The sequence below is a fragment of the Podarcis liolepis genome (assembly GCF_965112155.1).
Source record: "Podarcis liolepis genome assembly, chromosome: 5".
Classification (NCBI taxonomy): domain Eukaryota; kingdom Metazoa; phylum Chordata; class Lepidosauria; order Squamata; family Lacertidae; genus Podarcis; species Podarcis liolepis.
In genome coordinates, this window is record NC_139556.1 from 97,661,825 (window position 1) to 97,686,213 (window position 24,389).

General features: G+C 47.4%; 2 protein-coding genes across 3 annotated transcripts; both read left to right on the forward strand.

Annotated features, from left to right (window-relative positions):
• Nucleotides 1–775: 775 nt before the first annotated feature.
• LOC310707429 (lipocalin-like) lies at nucleotides 776–9,264 on the forward strand. Of its 2 annotated transcripts, none has more exons than XM_083504635.1 (7): nucleotides 776–984; nucleotides 2,381–2,520; nucleotides 4,398–4,474; nucleotides 4,876–4,986; nucleotides 5,302–5,403; nucleotides 7,931–7,956; nucleotides 9,085–9,264. In XM_083504635.1, exons 1-6 carry the CDS (start codon nucleotides 886–888, stop codon nucleotides 7,954–7,956), a joined length of 555 nt encoding a protein of 184 aa, XP_083360761.1. In that variant the 5' UTR covers nucleotides 776–885; the 3' UTR covers nucleotides 9,085–9,264. The 2 variants fall into 2 exon arrangements, with proteins under 2 accessions (XP_083360761.1, XP_083360760.1); XM_083504634.1 differs by having other exon boundaries at nucleotides 783–984; nucleotides 9,078–9,264.
• A 6,086-nt stretch (nucleotides 9,265–15,350) lies between these two features.
• Nucleotides 15,351–23,193, forward strand: LOC310707430 (lipocalin-15-like). Its single transcript, XM_083504636.1, has 7 exons — nucleotides 15,351–15,700; nucleotides 16,291–16,430; nucleotides 17,940–18,010; nucleotides 20,228–20,341; nucleotides 21,538–21,639; nucleotides 22,095–22,116; nucleotides 22,994–23,193. The coding sequence occupies exons 1-7, from the start codon at nucleotides 15,605–15,607 to the stop codon at nucleotides 22,998–23,000; spliced, it is 552 nt and encodes a 183-aa protein (XP_083360762.1). The 5' UTR covers nucleotides 15,351–15,604; the 3' UTR covers nucleotides 23,001–23,193.
• The last annotated feature ends 1,196 nt before the right edge of the window (nucleotides 23,194–24,389 follow it).

The following is a 24,389-nucleotide window of genomic DNA, read 5'->3' on the forward strand; positions in this document are numbered from 1 at the left end:
CTGAAGGTGTTGCTTCAGGTTTTTTAACTCAGTCTTTTGGGTTGCTCAATTTCCCATTGTTTGCATGTCGTAGCTGCAGTTGCTCTGTTAGTGGAGAAAGTGGCTGACATCATTATTAACAATCCTTAATCCTTGAAGCTCTGCATGCTGTTTAGATTCCTCCGTGCTTGCAAACGCAACATTTTCCCTGTGCAACACATATCAACTTAGGAGTGTGAGTTTCTTGGCAACTCTGCTCATGCCTACATCCAAATGTATCCAAGTTGCTTCTCAGCCTTTTCACAACACTGATTTATTCTTTTTTACAGATGGCTCTGCCCTTGGTAATGGCACAGGCGAACGCCGAATAGGACATGCTTTCTGTACTCCTACGCTGTCCCTGGCTGAACTTGTTGCTCCCATGCTGTCAAGTGATCTATTGTTGTTGACATGGAAAAAATAGATGCTTTTCACCTCTTCTGACGCCTATTGCAGACGATCTGGTCATTGTTGCTTTGCTAGAAACTATAGCCTGCTCTCCTTTATCTCTATCATTCACCAAATTTCCTGCGGTGATGCAGAAGCAGAGTGCCAGCAGAGTGCACCAGGTCCCAATACTTCAAAACCCTTCCCTGCTCCAGGCCACAGTAGGGAGTCAGCATTTCAGAGGGGGAATAGCGGGTGGGAAATTGCAGCAGCTGTTCCGCCCTCTCATGTTCTTTCCCTGTTCTCTCTCTTTCTGCTTTGTGTAACAGACTATATCAGTGGGGGTGGGGGGAAGAGAGGTCAGCGTGATCCCACCCTGAAGCATTGCTCAACTGGCCAATAAATAGCCGGCTGGCCTGGGTTTCTGGACAGGCTGTGCAGAGAGAGGCCAGCAGCAGACCCAGAAGAGCATTAGGCACAATGCGGACACAATTCTTCAGCGTCCTTGCCCTGACCGTGGGCTGCCTGTCCCAGGTACAGGCTGAAGTGGCTGTGCAGCCTGACTTCCAGCAAGATCAGGTAACCGTGCCTCTCCCCCCCCCTGCCCCCAGCTCAGGGGCCAAAGAGCTGAGTTCAGTTGTCTGCATGGAGCTTCGCTTAAACCTAGCAAGCCCCGTCCCTGGATTGTCTGCCCGGGACCCTTGCAGAATCTGAAATGAAATGACTTATTTCATTTCATTTATTGCATTTCCATCCTGCTTCCCCTCCAGGAGGTCAAGGTGGCGTGCATGACCCACACACCTCCTCATTTAATCCAAACAACAACCCTGTGAGGGAGGTTAGTCTGAGAGAGGCAGTGGCTGGCGCAAGGCCACACTCTCAGGGAGCTTCACGACTGAGGGTGGGAACTGAATCCTGGTCTCCCAGGTCCTAGTCTGGTGCTCTAGCCATTATGTCACAGTGGCTGTCTTTCAGTTGACCCTGAACAGCTCAGATCTAAGATCTTGGAAAGGGACCTCCTTGGGAGAGAGACTTGGCTCAGAGGTCTGCCTGTCATTCAGTGTCTCCGCTGGCATGTTCCAGGCATTGAAAAACGTATGCTTCAACTCCAAGCCAAGTCATGTGGAGGACAAGAAGAGAGGATGACCGACGTGAGAATGTTCTCATTGTCTGGCTATTGCCTGTGCAAAAGGAATGAGAAGGAAACTCACTCGCTACCTCTTTACACAATGCCTGTGCCAACGATCTGCATGTACAGGAATTTTGGAAGCTGCCTTAGACCAAGTCAGACCCTTGATCTAGCAAACCCAGTATTGTCAGCACTGGCTGGCAGCAGCCAGGATTTCAAGTGGAGGCCTCTCCCAGCCCCACCTGGAGATGCTGCCAGTGAAACAGCTGCTCTATCCAGGGAGCTAGAGCTTTTCATATCTCAGAAGCTGGGAATAAATAGGGAAGGTGTTTTGAAATTCTGGAAATAATCTGTTTGTTTGTGCCCCCCCTCCCCCCCGAAATGTGTTCAGCAAGGGGCACAACAAAGAGACGAAGAGGGCTAATTCTGACTTAGCCTTGTTAATTGTGTGGCTTATGTGCTCCCAACTCCAAGAGAGAGTTTTCCACCAAAGTTTCTTAATTTACGGTGGTTGGAGGGGAAATCTGAAGAGGCTTCTTCTTTAGGCAAAGCTACTCCAAAGAGAGGTGTCCGTATGCCTCTCCTCTCCCTGCGTCTTTAATGCCCAGGCCAAAGAAGACCCCTATGTTACTCTGAAGCTTGCACGGTTTTTAGCACAAGTGTGAGGGAGGAAGAGCCAAAGGCAGCGCAGTGGGCTGGCAAGCAATAAGGAAAGGTTTATAAATCAGGGAACTGGGGTCTCCCATCAGCCCACGAGGCATTGCATCCCAACCCACCCCGCCCATTTGGCCAGGCAGCAGATTCCAGAGCAAAACGTTTGTGCTAAAGCGGTCCCTGTGTTTGTAGTTCACAGGGAAATGGTACAGCATCGCCCTGGGCTCCAACGCCCGCTGGTTCAAGGACAAGAAGCAGGTGATGAAGATGTGTACCACGGTGGTCGTGACCACGGAGGACGGGGACCTGGATGTCACCTCCACTTATCCCAAGTAAGGAGGCACAGGTGGGCTGCCAAACCTTGGCCTGGCGTGCCCCCCCCCCACCCGACAGATGGAATTAATATTGTGGGATGTTGCACAGGCCTCTGGTCACAATGGCATCAAAAATCAGGGATGAGCAAGATTAATGGAGGGGTGGGTCTTTTGTCAGCACAGAAGGCTAGGAGCAGAACCTCCATGTTCAGAAGAAGAAGGGTTTGGATTTGATATCCCGCTTTATCACTACCCAAAGGTGGCTAACATTCTCCTTCCCCCCCCCAACAAACACTCTGTGAGGTGAGTGGGGCTGACCGACTTCAGAGAAGTGTGACTAGCCCAAGGTCACCCAGCAGCTGCATGTGGAGGAGCGGGGTAGCGAACCCGGTTCACCAGATTACAAGTCCACCGCTCTTAACCACCACACCACACTGGAGCACAGGAACACTGATGCCCAGATATGATGGGAGACTGCGGCTGCCTTGCTTGGAAGCGCTCCATGCTGAACTGATCCTGGAGTCAGGATGCTGGGCAAGATGAGAAGAGCCAGGCTGGATCAGGCAAAAGATCCACCCAGCCCAGTTTCCTGCTTCCAAATATGGACAGACAGATGACCTGGGGATAGTCCCCAAGCAGGGCATGAGGCAATGACCCTTGCCTGTTGCATGCTCCCAGCAACTGACCTCTAAGGGTACATTGCTTTTTGACATGGAGGTTCCATAGTGCTTTCAACATTGATCACTGCTGGCAGCAATGGACTCTTCTTCTTGCATCCATAGAACCCTTTAAAAAGAAAAACCATCCAACCCCATGGCCACAAACCTTGTGACTGGGAGTTCCACAGGTTAATGATGCACCGCTTGAAGCTGCTATTATTGTTTTAGACAGTCCATAGAAATTCTGCAATAGACAGATGTTAGGCAGATGTGGAGAGAAGCAAGCTGGCATCTCCCAGGGGGCTGATTTGCAGTTGATCCGTGGAGAGTTCTCACTCCCAATATTTCAACAATAGCAGGAAAATAAAATAAATCCTCTGCCACGGCTGGCCTTGCACTGGCCTCTCATCTCTCAGACTCTGTGTTCCCCACCTGTAAAATGAGGATATTCATGGGTTGCCTTTCACCAGGGCTGTATGCAGCTCTGTGGGTCTGTGTTCGAATCCTTCATCTATAGGAACCCAGCTGTAAATTTACAGTAAAGGTAAAGGTAAAGGGACCCCTGACAGTTAGGTCCAGTTACGGACAACTCTGGGGTTGCGGTGCTCATCTTGCTTTACTGGCCGAGGGAGCTGGCGTACTGGCTGAGGGAGCTGGTCATGTGGCCAGCATGACTAAGCCGCTTCTGGCGAACCAGAGCAGTGCATGGAAATGTTTTTTACCTCCCTGCCGGAGTGGTACCTATTTACCTACTTGCACTTTGACGTGCTTTCGAATTGCTAGGTTGGCAGGAGCAACAGGAGCTCACCCTGTCGTGGGGATTCGAACCACCGTCCTTCTGATCGGCAAGCCCTAGGCTCTGTGGTTTAACCCACAGTGCCACCTGCATCCCTAGATTTACAGTATGTACTTGTTTATAAATGTGAGCCAAGAGCATTGCATAAGCGAGACTCTGCCAACCTGGTGCCCTCCAGAGGATTTGAGCTGAACATTTGGAAGAATTTTCTGATAGTAAGAGCTGTTCGACAGTGGAACGGTCTCCCTTGGGAGGAGATGGACTCTCCTTCCTTGGAGGTTTTTAAGCAGAGGTTGGATGGCCATCTGTCAGGGATGCTTTAGCTGAGATTCCTCAAACTCAAAACCCTGAAGGTTGTTCCCGTAAGCCAGGAGGCTTCCTGAGTTGGCTGCCTGTGCTTCTCCTTCTTTCATCACTGTCATGCTCTTTCTCTGCTCTAGGCTCAACGAGTGCGAGACGAGGAAAAGCCTTTTTGTCCGGACTGAGCAGCCTGGCCGATTCCTATACACCAGCCCACGTAAGTGAGAGCCACGTCACCTCCCGTCTGGCTGGGCAGCAGCCAGGCAACCCTCAGTCTGGGATGGGTTGGGAAAGAGATTGGCGCCTTTCTGACTCCTGGTTGTTTCCAGGCAGGGCAAGGAAGAGCCATCCCTTGCCAGACGGAGAGGGAAACTGGTTCTAGCAGCTGGGGGTTGGGTGGGTGCCAAACCAAACCAACCTGCCAGTGGCTAGCACCATTTATATCATAGAATTGGAGTTGGAAGGGACCCGGAGATTCATCTTGTCAAACCCCCTGTAATCCAGGAATCATTTGTGTGGTGTGCAAAGCCAGTGTCTGGCAGTGATGGGGTGTGGGTGTGTGACTGTGTCTCCTTGCTGGCTCCATTTCCATTCTTCTCTTGCCTCCTTCGATGCCAGGCTCTGGAAACCGCCATGACGTCCGTGTGGTGGAGACCAACTACGATGAGTACGCCTTGCTGTATGCCAAGGAGCAAAACATGAAGAAGTTGACAATGGTAACACTGTATGGTACGTCTGTTCCTCCCACTGCTCTGCCACCAGGGGGCAGCCTTCCTCCCTTCTGCTCCACCACCCCCGCCCTTCTGGCTTGTGCTGCTCCCCTTGGGGACAGAGGACTGGGGAGCCTGGGTTTTATTGCACCAGATAGATTGGGTGGCAGGAGAGCTGGAGAGTTGGAAGGGACCGTGAGGATCATCTAGTGCAACCCCTGCAGGGCAAGAATCCTTTTGCCCAACATGGGACTCGAACCCACACCCTGAGATGAAGAGTCTCGTGCTCTACCAACTCTCCTTGCTCAACAGCACTTTGTGTTTCTGGTGGCAGGTAGAAGCAAGGAGCTGAGTCCCGAACTGCGGGAGAAGTTCACCCAGCTGGCCTTGGCAGAGGGACTTGGTAATGAGGACATTCTCTTCTTGCCCAGCACTGGTAAGTGGGAGAACTGGGAGCAGGAGCTGGACAGGGATTGCCATGTGGGGTTTATCATGGTTTCACCTGCCTCCTGCTTGCTTGGACAGAGGGCAGCAATTCATAAACAGTTTTCAGGCCCCTTCCCCTTGGTACCATAAAAACCCATCCCAGTGCCCCCATCCTATCCTAAGAAAAGGCATTATTTGGAATAGTGCTTTGTACAACACACTATTTTTCATTTTCATTTATCTATTAGATTTATATACCGGCATTCAGCCTCTGGGTGGTTCACAAGATAAAAATACAAAGTAAAAGCACAAGTAAATAATTAAAACGCTAACAACGGAACAACAACCCCCCCCCCAAACACATTTAAACATAAATAGAGCGTTAATCAGCCCAAGCTCTTGTTGAAAAGGAACTTTTTCACTTGGCACCTAAAGGTGTATAATGAAGGCTCCAGGTGAGCCTCCCTGGGGAGAATATTCCACAAATGGGGAGCCACTGCAGAAAAGGCCCCATTCTAATGTTGCCACCTCTCGTGGAGGAGGTACACTAAGCAAGATAGTAGGGCTATGACATTTAGAGCAGTAGCCATTGATTGTGCATTGATTCAAAATCCACTTAAGACTATTTAGTTTAATTAATGCAATTGAAATTATGTTTGATCCAGCGATAGCACCTGTTTCAAAGCCTGAAGGTCATTTACACCTCCATCACCCCCTGGTGCCCCCGAGAATCTTAGCACCCCACCTTAGGTAATCACTCACCAGAAGTTTGCACTGCCCACTTGAGCAGCCACTAGGCTTGGACGTAGGTAAAGTCTAGTCCATTGCAGCACTTAGTTTTGCCTCACCAATGGCACACGGCCCCAGAGAAGTTTTCTTGAGGGCAGTGTGGTTCCCCCTCCTTGGTTTAAAGGGGTCCTGTCAGATGGCAATGGTGATTGCTCGTGAGTAACCAGTCAGGACTCCAACCTGTCTTTTACAGGTTTTATTTTGGTGCAAAACTATTTACAGTGCAGAACCACAAATTCATGTCTGCCTCAATTGCTAGCAGAATCTGGGAGTGGTCGTTTCCAGGTCCTCCCCCAACATAATAGCTTAGTCACCCCCAGCCTTTTCCTTCCTTCTTTGCATTTTACACAAAGGTGGAAGGCGCAGGGTGGAAGACGGAAGAGGCGTGCTTCCCTCCTGGCAAGCTTGGCAAGTAGTGGTGCTGAGGCTCCCAGCAGCATCCTCTGGTCCCTTCCCCTCTTTCCCACTGGAGGTGTGGCTTTCCCCACCACAGGAAGAGGAACTGCTTCACAAGATTTTCGGAGGTTCCCTGTAACCCAGCTGCCCCTCAACTTCCCTTCCCTGTTCCGATGGCAGTCCCCTGACAGGTCTAGTTCCTGCCTGGTCTGTCTGTATTTCGAATTCTGAAACCCAAAATATTCCTTCACTCTTAAGCTCTGGCTGCCAAAACATAGAATCTCAGCAGTTTGCTTGGTTTTCTTTCCCTTCCCATTGATTTAATACATTGATCACATGCCGTTTTAAGAATAAGATCTCCATGACGTGTACAAATACGGAACTCAGAAAAATCTCCCCCAAAATATGAAACACCATTTGAACACAGCTTTTTAGAAACATCAGAAATGTGCAGCAGTCTTAGAGCTGGCACAAAATCAACGAATGATGGGGCTCCATGCCAACCTATGCTGCAACAAATCAAAGTGCACAACCAATTTTTTGGGAAAGCCCCAATGTAAATTGGACTCTTGAAAATGACAAAGAGGAGATGAATCAGATAAGAACATCTGAAAATACCAGTCAGGTGGAGCTTGCCTGGTTTCACAGGGAATTGAGTTCCGCAGATCCATGTGGGGACACACCACCTGCACCCTCACCAGGACTGGTTCCCAAAGCAGCTCACAGTTAAAACCCATCACCATTGTCATGCTATAGCCCATGTATATCATAAAAAGCATATTATATCCTTTCTTTTCAGCTGATGTGTGTTCAGGATCCACAGCACACTGACAATTGATCTGCCTGCTGGTCCTGTTTCTAGATTTTTAGCAGGGGGTATATGAAGAAAGAGGAGGAGAAAAACTGAGTAGAGAGGAGAAACAGGCATAAACAAGTTTCCTGCTGAAATTAAAAACTAAGGATATCTGGCCTTATGTGTCATGCATCCCATATTCCCAGTGTGAGCAACAGAGGGGAGTTTGCATCTAGACATAGATTAATGGTTAATAAGCCATGTTTGGTCTCTTGCAGCCGGACACTCTGAATTGCATTGTGGGGCGGGTGGGGCGGGTTAGTGAGTAGGGAATGCAAGAGTGCGATGGGCTTGCCTAGTGGTGCATGTGTGGCCAAGGTTGGACTAGAAGACCTCTGGGTGCCCTTGTTCCAGAGCTGTGATTTGGTGGCCACACAGGACTGTGCCCTGGGTAGCAAAGCAACCCTTTGCTCACCAGCATGCAGCACACACACCCCTGCCACCTTCAAATGCCTTTAGACTACTCCCTGATCCCTCTCCTTGCCTTCTCTCCGGACAGATCTTTGCATGACGGACGATGTGTAGGTGAGTTGCCTTTTACTCTGTGGCTCGTGGGAGAGGCAAGCGGTGGGCAGTGTTACATTTCTAGAAATCAAAAGGTTGGGGCTCATACGTGTCTGTCCCAAGGCCTTTCCTCATAAACCCTGACAGCGCATGTGTGTCAATTGCTGGGGAAGGAGTGCACAGGGCTCTGCAAAGCATGGTTTGTCAGATATGATAGTTGTGTTATGTGTGAGCCAGGCCACTGTCTTGAGCAAAAAGTGCCGAGGGCTGCTTGTTTAAGAACATAAGAAGAGCCCGATGGACCAGACCAATGGCCCATCTAGTCCAGCATGCTGTTCTCACAGTGGCCGGTCAGATGCATATTGTAGGAAACCTGCAAGTAGCATCTGATCACAAGAGCCCTCTCCCCTTCTGGGTTTCCAGCCACTGGTATTCAGAAGCATGGCTGCCTCTGACCGCAGAGGCGGATTATAGCCATGTCTGGTAGTCAGCGATAGTTCTCTCCTCCATGAGTTTGTCCGATCCTCTTCTAAATCTCTCAACATTGGTGGCCATCATTGCCTCCATAGTTTAACTCTGTGCTTGCTTAGATGACAAAGAAAGAGAGAGAGAGAGGGAGAGAGAGAAGAGGCATGGAAGAGATTTCAAAGGAGCAAGAGAGGCCTTCATTGTTTGGGAGCATCTGTGGGGCTGCAGGTTGGCTTCGGGAAGGCCCACAGAAGGTTGGCCTGATGATCAGCCATGGCAATTCTTCAGGACGCAATGACTGCCCTGCTGCTGATTCAGGCCAAGGGCCCAGTCTCCTGTTTTCTCATGAGCTGGGCATCGATGTGATAGTTGCGCTCAGCTGCTCATCCTCAGCAGGGGCTGCTCAGAAGGAGACTGTTTCTGTACATGGATGCTCTCTTGATAGACCTCTGAATCTGTCTTTTAAAGCTAATAGAGCCACATCTGGTGGCAGGGAGTTCTGCGGTCATGGTGTGTCAACAAATACAGTTGTGTGTAGTTTGCACCCAGCAGAGGGCTGAGCTTGCTAGGACATCACCAAGGGGAATTGAGACTTCTGAATCTGTTGGTTGGTGGTTGGGATTATATCCAGAATGCAGAAATATGTGGCACACACACACCCTTTCCTTTTCAAGCTCCTAGGTTGAAAATCCAGGTTTTGCTTCGAGCAAGGAAGCCCCATTTTCTGACCCGTCTGCCAATCCTTGACTTCTCCAGCGCTGACGTAGCACCTCTTCCCTATTCAGCCATTAGCATCTTTCACCTCTAACCCACCCCTGTAAAAGCTGATCCTTGATTAAAAATAAAAAATGTCACACAAAATGGTAGTGTTGATGTTTTGGTTTTGTCATTGGGGGAATCTCCAGGAACACACTCCCTTAATCCTCAGCCTACAGGTACATTAATTATTATTTGTTACTACTATTATAATGTCATAATATGGTAATATTTCCTCCTACAAAAAGTATCAGTTCCTGCCATCAGGAAATGCTGCATTTCTTCCCAGAGTTGCCTTTATTGATACCCCCCAGATTTATTATTATTATTATTATTATTATTATTATTATTATTATTATTATTATTATTATTATTATTCAAAGGCGCTTGAAGTGTCTATCAAATGCATTAGGAAGGCTGTCTTAATCCTTCAAGCTGTTTATCCATGTAGCCCACTGCTGCCTACACTGGCTGGCAGCAGCATTCTAGGGTTGTCTCAAACAAAAAGAGCTTGGCACTCCCCCAGGTCTCTGGTCCTTTTAGCAGGGTGAGTGTCAAGCTCTTCTGCATGCATAGCTAGAGTGTATGGGTGACTGTCTGGCACAGATGCTAGAATAATAGAATTGTAGAGTTGGAAGTTTGACCAAACTGCGGGAGGCAGTAGAAAACAGAAGTGCCTGGCGTGCTCTGGTCCATGGGGTCACAAAGAGTTGAACACGACGACTAAACGACTAAACAACAACAAGAGTTGGAAGGGACACCCAGGGCCATCTAGTTCAACCCCCAGCATTGCAGGAATCTCAGCTAAAGAGTTGTTTGACAGTGGAACTGTCTCAGTTGGGAGGTTATGGACTCTCCTTCCTTGGAGGTTTTTAAGCAGAGGTTGGGGTTGGGTGGCCATCAGTCATAGATGCTTTAGTTGTGATTCCTGCATTGCAGGGCATTGTACCAGATGACTCTTGGGGTCGTTCCAACACTACAATTCTTTGGTTCTATTATCAGTATGGGGGGGTGTTGAATAGGGGTGGCTGAATCAGGAGAGAAAAGGAAGTGTGGGGAAAGTGTGTGTAGGGGAGAGTTGAGAAAATTGACAAGGAGGGTGGAGGAAAAAAGGGAGTAAGAGTAAGAATGGGGATGCAAAGCCAGTGTGGTGTAGTGGTTAAGAGCGATAGTCTCGTAATCTGGTGAACCGGGTTCGCTTCCCCGCTCCTCCACATGCAGCTGCTGGGTGACCTTGGGCCAGTCACACTTCTCTGAAGTTTCTCAGACCCACTCACCTCACAGAGTGTTTTTTGTGGGGGAGGAAGGGAAAGGAGAATGTTAGCCGCTTTGAGACTCCTTAGGGTAGTGATAAAGCGGGACATCAAATCCAAACTCTTCTTCTTCTTCAAAGTAAGTTGCAAAAAGGAGGGTGTAGGAGGCTTGGGGATAGGGTTGAAGATGAAAGCAGGGGCCTGAAAGGGCCTGAAAAACAGGAGATGGAATGAAGCTGAAAATGGGTGCAAAGCAGAGCTGCAGAAAGAAGAGATCAGCAGCTCCGGAAATGAGACCTTCCTTCCAACTCACAGGCAAACTGGCCCCAAGTTGTTAAGGGCTTTATATTCTAACAGTAACACCTTGAACCTAGCCTAGTAGCAGATTGACAACCAGTGCAGATTCCTGAGCACTGGTGTTCTATGCTGAGAAGGCCTCACTCCTATTAGCAATTGTGCTGCAGCACTGTTCACTAACTGCTGCTCCCAGTTCAAGTGCATTGCAGTAATACAGTCTTGAAGTTACCAGTGCATGAACTGCCATGGCCAACTTTTCCCAGTACAAACTTTTTCCTGGCTATATTCAATCATTTCAGTGGGTCTAAATGTGTAAATGCCACCCACGGTCTCCCATTATTTCAATATTGTTGCTTCCCCGCCCCCCTTTCAAATAGGATGCTCCGCTCCTTTCCTGAGCAAGGTTCCCATGCCTTTCAGTTGATTAAAGCATAGCGGTGACAACCCTAAGGTTGCAGGTTCGATCCCTGAATGGGACAGCTGCATATTCCTGCATTGCAGGGGGTTGGACTAATTCAGGGGTCAGCAAACTTTTTCAGCAGGGGGCTGGTCCACTGTCCCTCAGACCTTGTGGGGGGCTGGATTATTATTATTTATTTATTTATGTATTTTAATATTCTGTTAGAAGCCACCCAGAGTAGCTGGGGAAACCCAGCCAGATTGGTAGGATAGTTAGATAGATAATTTATTACAGTCAAAGACCAGCTCACATAACATAACACGATAAAACAGCATTCATAAAGATAAAATATGCAATCAGAGCAGATTGCAGCAATAGCTCATGAGTTAAAATTAATATATATGCATATACACGTACAACTGAGATTTCGGCTACCATAAAAATTGACCCTGAGGCGACTTCAGCATTTCCCTAGTGAACTATTTTATTCTAGAGGATTATCTGTGCCTACAAATCTGGGCACAGAATCTGGCTACCAGCCAGTTCGTCTTGTTATCTTTGCCTAAGAGGAGAGAATTAAGTTTAGACTTGTCTGAACGATTGGCGGGCCTCTTCAGCAAAGGATAAATGGTGTCTCTACGAATCTCAACATAAAAAGGACATCTAAAAAATATTTTTTCGGGGCTTCCTATTTCCCCTAATGGGGTGGGTGGGGTATAAATAATAAATTATTATTATTAAATTATTATAAAAATGAACAAATTCCTATGCCCCACACATAACCCAGAGATGCATTTTAAATAAAAGGACACATTCTACTTATGCAAAAACACACTGATTCCTGGACTACCAGCAGGCCAGATTTAGAAGGCGATTGGGCCGCATCCGGCCCCCGGGCCTTAGTTTGCCTACCATGAACTAGGTGGTCCTCAGGGTCCCTTTACAATTCTATGAATCTATGAATCAACCTCTACCACTTTTCTTGCTCTGGGCACACACCAACTGGGAGGCAGTTGAGGTCCTTCAGGTTTTGCTGTTTGTTTTAAGAAGCCAGTAATTTGAAGGGGGCGTATTGTGTACATTTTCTCTTAAGGCAGCTTGGCTCAGCTGGAAGGCCTTTGCACAAGGGGATTTAGGAAAGCTTCAGGAGGATTTAGATAAAGGCAGGATTAGTTTGCAGGCCACTTCCCCTCTCTCTTGATTGCGGCTGGCTGGGAGTGTCTGCCCACTGGCAAGAAAGCAATGGCTCTTGGCACAGGTTTCAAGCCAGCTCCATCTGGCAACCAAATGACACATCTAGAAGACACCACATTGGTTTCCCCTGGACTAAACAGCTAAGGCTGGGTCTGATTCCCACCCCCAGTATAGGGCAGTAAATATGGAGGAAGGCACTTGTGGGCATTGAGGTCACCAGCATATCCCTGGATAAAGCTAGACCCCTTTGTGAGTCTGTTGCTCTAGGGCCGGGGAGTGCATTCCTGTCTAAAATAGGTTCCTGTCTAAAATAGGTTCCACCTAGATCACTATTATTATTAACCAAAGACTATCACCACCTAGTTTGTATCGATCTTTAGTTTGTTCACCATAAGTTTAGTGAACCACATGCTTAACATGAGTCAACAGTGTGATGCAGCAGCAAATAGGGTTAATGCTATTCTAGGCTGTGTCAACAGAAGTATATAGTGTCCCGATCAAGGGAAGTCATAGTACCACTCTATTCTGCCTTGGTCACACCACACCTGGGGTACTGTGTCTAATTCAGGGAACCACAATTTGAGAAAGATATTGACAAGCTAGAACATGTCAGTATATGGAAACATCACCGCTGCAGACAGACAGTTTGTTGACAAAACATGATGTGCTTATCTGTGGGAAAGAAGAATTTCCCAGGAAGTTCACAGGCTGGATAAGTCTTTGTGAAGAGTGTAACTTGAAACCCTCTGACTGCGCATGTTCAGGAAGTTTGTCAGACTTGCTAGAAGAACTGAACTGAAAGGATGTGTTTTTCTCTAGTGCTGTAATGTCAGAAATAAACATCATGTAAATAGATTTCTGACTTATTTTCTTTCCCCTGCGGAAGCAGAAGGGAGGGGTTGTGCATTTTACCCACTCTTGGGAAAATGTCGCCTATCAAAATCTCCCTGGTCTGTCTGGATATCAGCCAGAGGAGGTTACCGGTAAGCAAGCTCCGAGGACAGTGAGAGGGGCCAGCCTCTGTGGAGGGGGCTTGCAAACCGACAGAACATGTGCAAAGGAGGGTGACCAAGATGATCAAGAGTCTGGAAACCAAGCCTGATTGAGGGAGTTGAGTATGTTGAGCCTGGAAAAGAGGAGACTGAGAGGAGACAGGATAACCATCTTCAAATATTTTAGGGGCTGTCACATGGAAGATGGAGCAAGCTTGTTTTCTCCTGCTCTGTGTGTATCTTTGTGTGTGTTAAAAATTGGATTTTTTAACATTTCTGGGTAGGGCTGAGAGTGTCCCTTGCCAAAACCCATTGAGAGTTGCTGCCAATCAGTGTAGACAATACAGAAGGAGATAGGCCAATGGTCTAACTCTGTATAAAGCTGCTTCCTAGGTTCCTAACTTGTGCATGGATGCAATGAAGCCTTTTGGCCACAAAAACACAAATGTGAATTGCCCAGGTCACCTGCCAATCTGGTCTGGCCCAACCGAATAGACAGCCAGGGGCTCCAGCTAGCAACAGGGGAGAGTTTTGATTCAGTTCACATTTTCAAGGTAAACCTTCCAAATTTTCACTTTCTGGAGCAATGTGCCAACTGAAACACGGCTGCCCTTCGAAATTCTCTAAATTTCGCAGCTAACGTAAGTCAAGGAATATATCCAAAAATGAACATGCTAGTGCAAAGTGTGCATGGAATGCATATGCTTCTGAAAACAATATACAAAAATGTGTTGTATTAGGAAAAAATGCTTTGTAAGAATGTGAATGCATGCAGGTCTTGTGATCCGAAAATTCGTTCTATGAAAGTTCACTAATCTAAACACAAGGAATTAGTACTGAAACATTGCTATACACACTGCAAGTTCAGATATCCAAGCAGCCAGGCCTGCATAAAGTACTATAAACAGATAAGCAGTCTTAAACAAGCCTTCTTCTTTTTTACTGTTTTACTGGTCCTCATAAGCCTCATAAGCAGAAACAGTGTTGGGTGGGAGCGGTAGAATTTGGACAAGGTTTCAGAAGGTTTTTCTGTCCCATCCCAACCCCCCCCCCCCATTTTGAGGTCAAAGTTCCACAGTCAGGAATGCTTAGAAATTTCCCCATAGGAATCAATTGAGAATGTTGACTCATTATGTGAACGCTTGTCTAACAAACGGATTGCGTTTATTAGGCAAAAGTGCATACAAAATGTGCATTTCAGAAGAAATTTGCACTGAAATGCTGGCGAATTTTCACAAGGACTTGAAAAAAAATGTTCAACTGGTATGGAAATAATAACTTTAAGAATGGGAAAATGAGAAAAAGAGAGAAACCAACAGGGACAGATTTGCTCTTCCTGAGCGCTAGTAGATTGGGAAATATCACAAGGGGAGTCTCACAGGCTTTGGGGCAGCAGAGTCAGCAATGTGAGGGATGCTAGTGCTTTTCCTCTTCAGGGGGATCTTAGTTTGGGGGTCGCAGCTCAGTGGTCAGAGCACCTGCTTTGCATGCAGAAGGTCCCAGGTGAGGCTAGGCATCTACCGGTATCTCCCTTGCCTGAAACCATAGAGAGCTACTGCCAGTCATTGCAGACAGCACTGTTCAAAGGGACCTTAATGGTCTGATACAGTATGAAGCAACTCCTTATGCATTCCTTCCTTTGTCTTTGGGGGGGGGGGATTCCTCCCCATTTCTGCCCGTGCAAACAAATGGACCAAAAGTGCACATTCTCTCATGCAGAGTCAGGAAAAGGGGTCTTGGTTGGGAATACCCTCGAGGGCAGAATATTTGTGTACTGCGAACAATCTTTTGGATCATGGGGAGTCATTTTGAAGCGCCCCTTCATCCAACCTGCCTGTTCTCTTTTCTTGTTGTTGGGTCAAGCGAAGGGGCTTACTCAGAGCTGTAGCTACGGGGGAGCTGGCGAGGGTTTTTGCCCCGGTTGAAGCCTCCAGTGGGGTGCCATTGAGGCTCCCAGTCTCTCTCTCCCCGCCCCCTCTGTGCACAAGTACGGATGGGGAGTGTGCCAAACTGGGTCTTTGACTTGGGTGAAATAAAGCCTGGTTTTGCCCCTGGTTGCTATCCAGTTGCAGCCCAGCAATTATCACTTAATAGGGTGTTACCCAATACCACCTATCCAAAATAGCAGTTCCACACTTGGCCAAAGTGTTACATAAGACGTGGGAGGAGACGCTGCACAGCACCCTGGCTGCTGTGACACCCAAGGGGAGAGGTATAAAGTTGGGCGCCTTCGAAGGAAACAGCATCTTCCTCTGCCCAGCTGCTTTTCTCTTGACAGCACGCAAGGAGCAAGAGGAGGCACCCGCAGGATGAGGTCCACCATGCACAGCCTTTTGATGCTCTTGCTTTGCTCATTCTGCGTTCGGGCAGACATTGCCATGCAACCAGACTTCGATCTTCAGAAGGTACTGAGCTGTAGGGAAAGGGTGCGGTCACTGCTGTGTGGAAGTTGCACCCCTTTCTTTGCTTCCAGAGCTAGCCAATTAATTGCTCACACTTCTGCAACCATGTGCCCTCCAGGAGTTGGTGCTGAAGGAACTCCCACCAGTCCCAGGTAGCCAGAGGCCAGTGGCAAGGGGATGATGGGAGCAGGAGTCCACCAAGTACCATCTAAATTTATACTCGATTTGTTGCTGGCCATTTTCTCTGTTGTCTTTTGATTTTATAATGCTATCTGGTTGCCAAATTTGAAAGCCTTGTCATCACCTCATGCACTTGCCAGAGTCAGCTTCCCTGACGCCGTTGTTGGTTTATTGCTGACCTACGCTTCAGTCCAGCTCCTGAGATTTAATCTGGGTGTGCATTTATTCTCCTTTTTATTATAGGCTTCTTTTCCTTAGAGGGGTTCCTGTGCTCCACTCCGAGCCTTGGCACAAATAATGCAGGTTAATTGAAATGCACAGAAATGTGGGAAATGCCAGATTTGGCCTCGTCTGGATGGTGGAGTGGAGGGGGGGGGTGAGACCTCTGGTCTGACTGGAATGGTTTCCTCCAGTTTTCAGGGATGTGGCACATCATGGCCGGATCGTCAAACTGCCCTGTATTCCAGGGCATGAAGAGCCTCATGACAACATCTGCTGCTCTAGTCAAACCCCTTCCAAACGGTGACATGAAAATACTTACTGGCTACCCTTTGTAAGTAACTACTGCTAGTCCCTTAGCTGGCCTTAGGAGCACTTTACATGATTAAGAATGGGGGGGCACACTTTGCAGGGGGGAAATACGCCCCTCCCAAATACCCCCTCCCTGTGAAACCCTTTGGAAATGCTGGGGTAGGATGAAAATGTTCCCTCTTCATTAGACCAAGCACTCTGGTTTCCCTTGGGGGTGTTGCCATGTAGACTACAATGGATTGGCGATCCCCGATGGCTGGATCATAGAGCCAGCAAGGAGAAGCACCCTCTTTCAGAACAGATGTGCCAAATTCTCATAAAAATTTCCCTATAAGGAGATATTTAATGCTCTGGCCACCCCACTCCTCCTACAAATCAACACTGAAGTGTTATAGTGTTCCAATACTAATTTAATCAGTACTTTCCTAATCTTATACATACTGGAAAAGTGACCTGATGCTAATTAAAATACACAAGTGGGATGATAAAATGAAACCTGCTGCAAATGTTATAATTTATTTGTTTATTTCATTGCATTTCTATTCCACCTTTTCCTAAGATGAGCTCATGGGGGTGTATATGCTTCTGCCTCCTCGTCTAATCCTCACAATGACCATGTGAGGCAGGTTAGGGTGAGAGGCAACAACTGGCCCCCAGTGAGAGCCCTGGTCTCTGAGGTCTTTGTGGTTGCACCAACTATTACACTATCACTGGCTCTCATAATGCAATTTTCCTCCGTGTAGGGCTTTCTGGGTGTTTTGGACTCCAGTTCCCATCATCCCTGACCATTGATCTTGCTGGCTGGGGCAGATGCAACATGTAGCCCCCAAACACCTGTGAATATGTTGGGCAGCTAAATCTTCCCCAGGTCAATAGGAAGGAAGAGTCCTAGCTCAACATATTGTCAGCAACGGCAATGATGCTCCTTTCCCTGTTCTCCCCTCTGAGAAAGGGATCACGATGTCAAGTGTGCCCCTCACCCGCATTAAAATATGGGTGAATGAGACAAAGCACCTCTGCTGAAAATGCCCCACGGGGAAGCAGCCTCCGTAGTCTAATAGCTCAGTTGGTAGAGCATGAGACTTTTGATCTCAGGGTTGTGAGTTTGAGCCCCACATTGGACAAAACATTCCTGCATTGCAGGGGATTGGACTAGATAACTCTCAAGGTCCCTTCCAATATGATTCTATAATGGGGGGGGGGCTCAACCTCTTGCTAATATTAAAAAAAAAACACAGGCAGATTTTACTATCTGGGCCCAGTTGCTTAGTCACATTAAATAGGTCCTTGTAAGTGTAACTTTGCATACTTAGTGTTTTGTAAAGTTTGTGGAGGCTTTAAAGCTACTCAGAATCAAATGATAGCTTAGTAGATAGAGCATGAGACTCTTAACCTCAGGGCTGTCGGTCTGAGCCCCACATTGGGCAAAAGATCCCTGAATTGCAGGGGGTTGGACTTGCGGTCCCTTCCAACTGTATGATTCTGTGATTTCTAAACCCAGTATGTGTCTTTCCCTCATTTCTCTTTTCAGCCCTGAGGAGTGCAAAAAGGTAGAGATGTACTTTAAGAAGACAGACCAGCCTGCACACTTCACAAACGACGGTAGGGCACAAGTGCTTTAGGGCGTAGAGAGAGGGGAGCAGGACTGTGCATTTGATCCCGGAATTGCATTTTGCTGCCCCCCGCCCAGCCTGCCATGATTCAGATGAGGGGATGGACCAAGCAAGGGGTTTCCCAGGCACGGCCAGGGCAGGCAAAAGTCTGCATCTTGGAGGAAAGTCAGGACCATGGAGAGATCCCCTTCTCCTGAGGTCAAACAGCCATGTTGCCTCAGCAAGGTCTTAGGGCCACAGACTTTTCGAGCAGGACTAGCTAGTCATTGACTAGAGGCCTTGCTCCTTGAGGGTGAGTGAAAGAACTGTAGCTTTCTGCTGCAACCCTTGGTTTCTTTGTGGGAATAGGATTTTCAGCTGCAGGGATCTCTCCTGAGGACTCTCTTGATTTCTCATGGAGTCTGTGGACCAGCCATCAGAGTCTGGTGGCCAAGGTGTCTACTCAGGGAGAGAGGAAGACGTGTCAATGGACCCCCATGAGATGGACAAGGGCATGGACTAATTTCCTTCTCAGAGCTGCAGTTGCCTGAGGACTTTGCCTCTGCAGGATTTTGGTCCAGAGCCAGGACACAACCACATCTTGTGTGAGAGGAAAGCCTGGCACGTGACCTCTTTCTGAGTAAAGGCTACCTGTGTGGGTAACTACACATGAGTAATGTGGCAACAGGGACAGTGGGACTCTGCAAAACTGACCTGCCAAATGGTTATGTGTTTAAAATTCCTGTGTGCCCCTGAGTCTGTGCAGAGTGCTTTTTCCTCTCTCTAAAAGAACCAAGGTTTTGATAAAAAGGCTTGAGACAGAGTGATCCTGAGCATGTACAGGGTACTTCTTAATGCAGGTTGAAACTCACATGTTTTGGTATATATATTCCCTTGCCTGCTAAGTGCAAGAACACTGCACACACATTTTTTCAAAATTCCTAGCAATTGCCAAATAAATTCTGGTTTCTCTGCAGCCTAGCTGGCAAAAGAGCTTGCCATTCACATTAGTGGTTCTTGGATCATTTCCTCCTCTCCCATCTAGGAAAATTGGTGCGGACACTCTAGAAGAAGTCAAGAATCCTTTGAAGGAATGGGTTTCCCAAATCTAAAACCTGACTGTGCAGTCAGTCTGAAACGGGCCCCCAAATCCCCATTTTTCCTTCTCCATTAGCTAAAATGCATTAACTTGAGCACTTGAGCCAATGTATAAAAAGAACCCAGCTGTATAAACAAAGCCCTCTCCTTTATCAGTACATGACGCTTAATGGATGGCCTTGTCAGTTCTGAATTTGAGACGGGACGGCAGAGCTGGGGTTTATCTTATCTTGTAGGTTGTAAATATCCTGACACACTGACGCACAGGCTCTGCAAGACAGGGTCTGTCAGCCCCCAAGGCCGGAGATGGAGATAGTGTCAAGGGAAACTCCTATAGCTGGGTGACCTCCTTACCCCAAGATAAGAGTACCGGTACAGGAACATCTGTTTATTGTCATGGATGTCAACTTACGTGTATGAACGTACGAGGCTGGATTCCTGGGGAAGGGGGGAGAGGGTGCCTCGAGGGGATATATACTGTGTGAAATTTCTCTTTCTTTGGGCTTGCTGTGAACTGACCACGCAAGTGCCTTTCTGCTGCTCCGGAGAGCAGAAATAAAGAACTCTTTCTCTGAATCAACCTTGGGGTCTTTTGGCTCCTTCCTTCCTCTTCGGGAGCAGTGCCCACCCAACCAGTTGGTAAAGTCTAAGAAGGCTACATTTCTTGGTGCATTGGCCAGGAATGTGTTCTCCGAGGATGAGGGACGAAGGTCCGAGGCATCACTGCAGGCGACTGATAAAGGAGAGGGCTTTGTTTATACAGCTGGGTTCTTGTTATACATTGGCTCAAGTGCTCAAGTTATTGCATTTTAGTTAATGGAGAAGAAAAAATGGGGATTTTGGGGCCCGTTTCAGACTGACTGCACAGTCAGGTTTTAGATTTGGGAAACCCATTCCTTCACCTTGAGGTGGCGATCTTTGTGATGCTATGTAATGCCACACGAGGGAAAGACAGAATGTATTTAGGGTGGCATGGGATAACCTCAGAGTGTGGCCTGGTGGGTGATTATCAATATTATCTGGCTCTGGAAAGATGGGAGGAAGGAAAAGTTGAAAGGACAGAAGAACAGATTCTGATCCTCCTTCCATGGCCAGAACTAATCGGGGTTCCATCTCCTCCTTCATTCAGAGAATGCCAAGAGAGATATGCGGGTGCTGGAAACCGACTACACCAACTTTGCCCTCCTCTACACCTTCAAGGAGATCGAAGATGAGCCCAGCAGCACCACCGTCCAGTTGTACAGTATGTGCTCCAATGACCCATCCTTGAGCAAGAGAGAGGAGGGTGGAGGTGGCATCTTACTTCCTGAGCCATTGATGGCAGAGCGGTGTTGCTAAGTTGGGGCTGCTTCTTTGAATGAAGGGATTGCACACCCTCTGATGCATCCCAGGCAAAAGCAGGGGCCCCTGATTGAATCCCCTGATCGGGACCCCTCACTGAAACTCAGGAGTTGCTTTCTTCTCTGTCTCCTTGGTGCTGTGCTGATTAACTCTGCAGCCACTTGTCTTCCATGGAGGATGTTGGCGGGTGGGGGGGGTTGTAGATAAAACTAGCAAACCCTCATTTCCCTACAATAGATTATAATACAGTACAGTACAGTACAGTACAGTACAGTACAGTACTAAACAGGGCCAGCACAAGGCAATTTGCTGCCTGAAGTGAAGGATAAGATGGCATGTCTCCCCCACATATACTGGCAGCTGAATATTATTTTAGCACTGGTGATGGGGACAGCAGAATTTCAGGGCAGGCTATGTGGCACAGCTCTCCCCTCTGATACTTCGCTGCTGCTGCTGCTACCCTCCTCCCCTCCAGCTGCCTCACACTTCATAATGGACAGGCTCCATCACCAAAATAAAAAGTAGCATCCATTTTATGACACTTTAAATTATCTGGAATCCTGGGAATTGGTGGAGGATGCAGAGGACTCGATGCCTCCCATAGAACAAGAGTTCCAGCATTCCTTGCAAGGAGGGAGAAGGTTGTTAAATGGTTTGACTGGACCACTAGTTTTAAGGCGGGACGAGACAGATGTTTTGTTATATGTACAGCAGCATCAGCCGGCAAGAGGCACTTTATAAAGCTTAAGAGGCCAGGCCTTTGCCCCAATAAGTTTACAGTCTAAAAGTTGATGGAGGGAAGGCCATGAAAACAGAGGTGCCAAGTTGCTCCCAAGACTGAGGGGGCCCAGAGCATGTCATGCGAAAGTGGGGCAAGTGTCCAGGCCATGAGGTGCAACCCCTCATTCAAACCACTTCTGAAAGCTCCTCCTCCTCCCTACCTCCAGCCTCAGCCCACAGACTGGAACCCCCTTAGGGTGTTCCCTCCACATGGTAGCCTCTCAAGATTCTACCCTGCCCTGCCCACAAACTGGAGGTTGGTGAAGTTATTGCTCACCACCTCAAACAGAGTCTAATTCTGACCTCCTCTGGATGCAGCCCGCACTCAAGACATCAGCAATGAAGTGCTGGAGAAGTTCAAGGAGCATTACCACAAGGTGGGGCTCACAGATGACCTGATGGTAATCCTCCCCAAGTCTGGTGAGTACAGCATTTGTGATTTGTTTTCCTTTCAGCCTGTCTGGTTTAGCATGGTGCTGGTACTCACCATGAAGTTGCTACAGTAATCTCACACTTTTAACATTTGAAAGAAAAAGGTACCAGTGCTGCATACCTTTGAGTGCCCCCAGAAAAAAAATTGCTCATTGCGAGGATAACACTGATTCCCACAAATTGATCCAGAGGGTGGGTTGTGAGTGAAACGGCAGCAAAGGAATGGGCCAGGTGAGATTTTCCAAGCTAGCATATCAATTGGGTATAAGCCATACCACCAGACATATTTTTTTAAAAAAACAAAAACAAAAAGACAACCTACTTGTTTTGCCTAGTGGGAGTCAATCCTGACCATTATGGCCTCCCATGCTTGCTTGACAACTGGATTTCCTAAAGTCTGTGTTCTAATATTTATGAACTTCTTTCCCTTTTTTGCATTGCAGATGTTTGCTACAAGCTCCTCAGGTGAGTGATAGGTCTGGCAAAAGAGGGGGTGTTTACTACATCTGGAAAACTGGAAGCTGGAGGATAGAGAGTTACTCCCCCCTTTGGTGATGTAGTAATGGGCAGCCAGTGTCCAATGGTGGTTTAAACTACCTGGAATCAAGCTATCTGGGTGCAGAGAGACAGGACAACACTCAGATACCAGGCACTGGAGGCTCTCGTGGTCTGTTGTGGGGATGGGAAACATCAGCAGCTGCCTAGATGCAGTTGGGCTACAACTCCCATCAGCCTCAGCAAACATGGTCAATGGCCAGGGATGATGGCAATGAGCATCAAAGACCAAGAAACCTCAGGAGAGTTTCCCACTCCTGTTTGCAGCCAATCCTTTTTCCTGGGCACAAAGTGACTGTCATTCAACAATCATGGGGAAGCCCAAGGAATCCTCAGACAAGTCCAGAAGCTTGTTTGCAGGCAGATGTGGGCTTTTCTCTTCCAAGGTTGTCAAGGGGAGGGAGGTGAGGAGTGCATCCATGTGTGGGAGCAATGGCAAACCAAGCCCCACAAGAAGGGCCTGCCAACAGCTGCCCCAAGGAAACAGGGCCCTGCATTTTGCTGGCATCACACCAGGGCAAGTGTGGGGAAGCCTTGGCCATGCTGGATGGGGATGATGGGTGTTGTGGTTCAGGAGCTGCATCTGGAAGTCCAAACATTGACCAGCCCTGCTGCAGGGCTTTTCTGAGCAGATCTGCCATCTGTTGGTTGCTGTGGAGAAGGTTTGTGAATGGACAACCCAAGAAGAAAAAGAGGAAGAGGTAGTAGTTAGGACAAAATTTTGATACAGTGCCAGTTGCACAGTTCAATACTTTTTCCACATACCATCCTGCCTTTTGTTTTGCAGTGCCTGAAGAGGACCCAATTCATCAGCGGCCAAGGCTTAACCTCCACCCCACTGCAGAAGTCCGGCTGATTCAGAAATTGTTGCTGTTGATCAGATCTCTCGCTCCCTTCTCCCACTGCAAGCGTTCCCCACTCTGCAATCTGACCTCTGCTTCATCCACACCCCACCCTTTCCTGCTGAATAAACAGCTTTACAAGGTGGATTCTTTTTTAGCAATGTGTTTCTTTGAGATAGGCTGTTTTTAGCAAGGATGGTGAGGCCTATTGCAGATATTAATATTGCACAGTTTGAAGCGACTGGATGCATGAAAACTGACTCCTTTTTGGAAATAAAACATTGTCAAGGTTAAGAACTTTAATTAAAACTTTACTTGCAGAACTTTCTTCAAAACATGACAAAAAGCAGAAAATGATACATCCAAACAGTTCCACAAGACATGTGCCTGTCCAAAGCATAGGCTCAGCATTTTAGAAAATATGAAATCCCCCAAACACACCTATAAGCCTTCTTACTTCCACAGAACCTGCGAACAAAAAACACAACGGCTGCTCCCTTCTCATGTGAGCTAAGGTTAAACACTCACGCGTTAGCTAGCAGAAAACAACAATAGTTAATGATCAACTCAGTTAAAACTCAGTCTCCCTTAGAATACTGCAGTGGAATTTCTCCATGTTAAACTTTTTCAGCAAAACGCATTTAGCCATTTAGCCATTTCAGTGTCAATTAAACAATTATACTAACAAGGTCCCTAGACCATTGTGTAACAGACAGTGGGCATTTAACTTTCCAGACTCAAAGTATGTCTTCTGGCAGCCATGAGGGAGCATACCATCCATTTGTATTGTCCTGCTACTAACCCCCATACTATGGGAATATAGTTTAAACGTACCAGAACATCTGAAAATATCAAAAATATTAATTTGGACAACAACTTCAGACCAAAAGCAATATATCAGTGGACATACATGTACCATTTGCTTCAATGAGGCCCTTGCAGCATCACAACCCCAGCATCTACCTGCCTGAGATGATGGCTTCCTGTACACCCATTTGGGTGGACCAATCTGCATTTCAAATCCGTTCTGTATAGATCCTCGAGCGATTTCCCATTGTTAAGGTTGTATAGAACATTTTAATTTCCTATACCACAACTCTCTACATTTTTAAACATCTGCTTTACAGAAATCCAAAGAGCATTTATAAATAGCAGTTATAGATGTAGCTTTCTGAGAAGTTCTGGAAAGTCCCTCCAACAATTTAGGAGATGCCAAAGTGCTCAAAGCAGACACCAGCAGATGTTGCCTTTCTAGATATTGCCATTCAGCATTCGCTGGTAAATGATATTTAAACCTCAATGTAGGAAATGACCAAAATTCTCCACCTGAACCTATCTGCT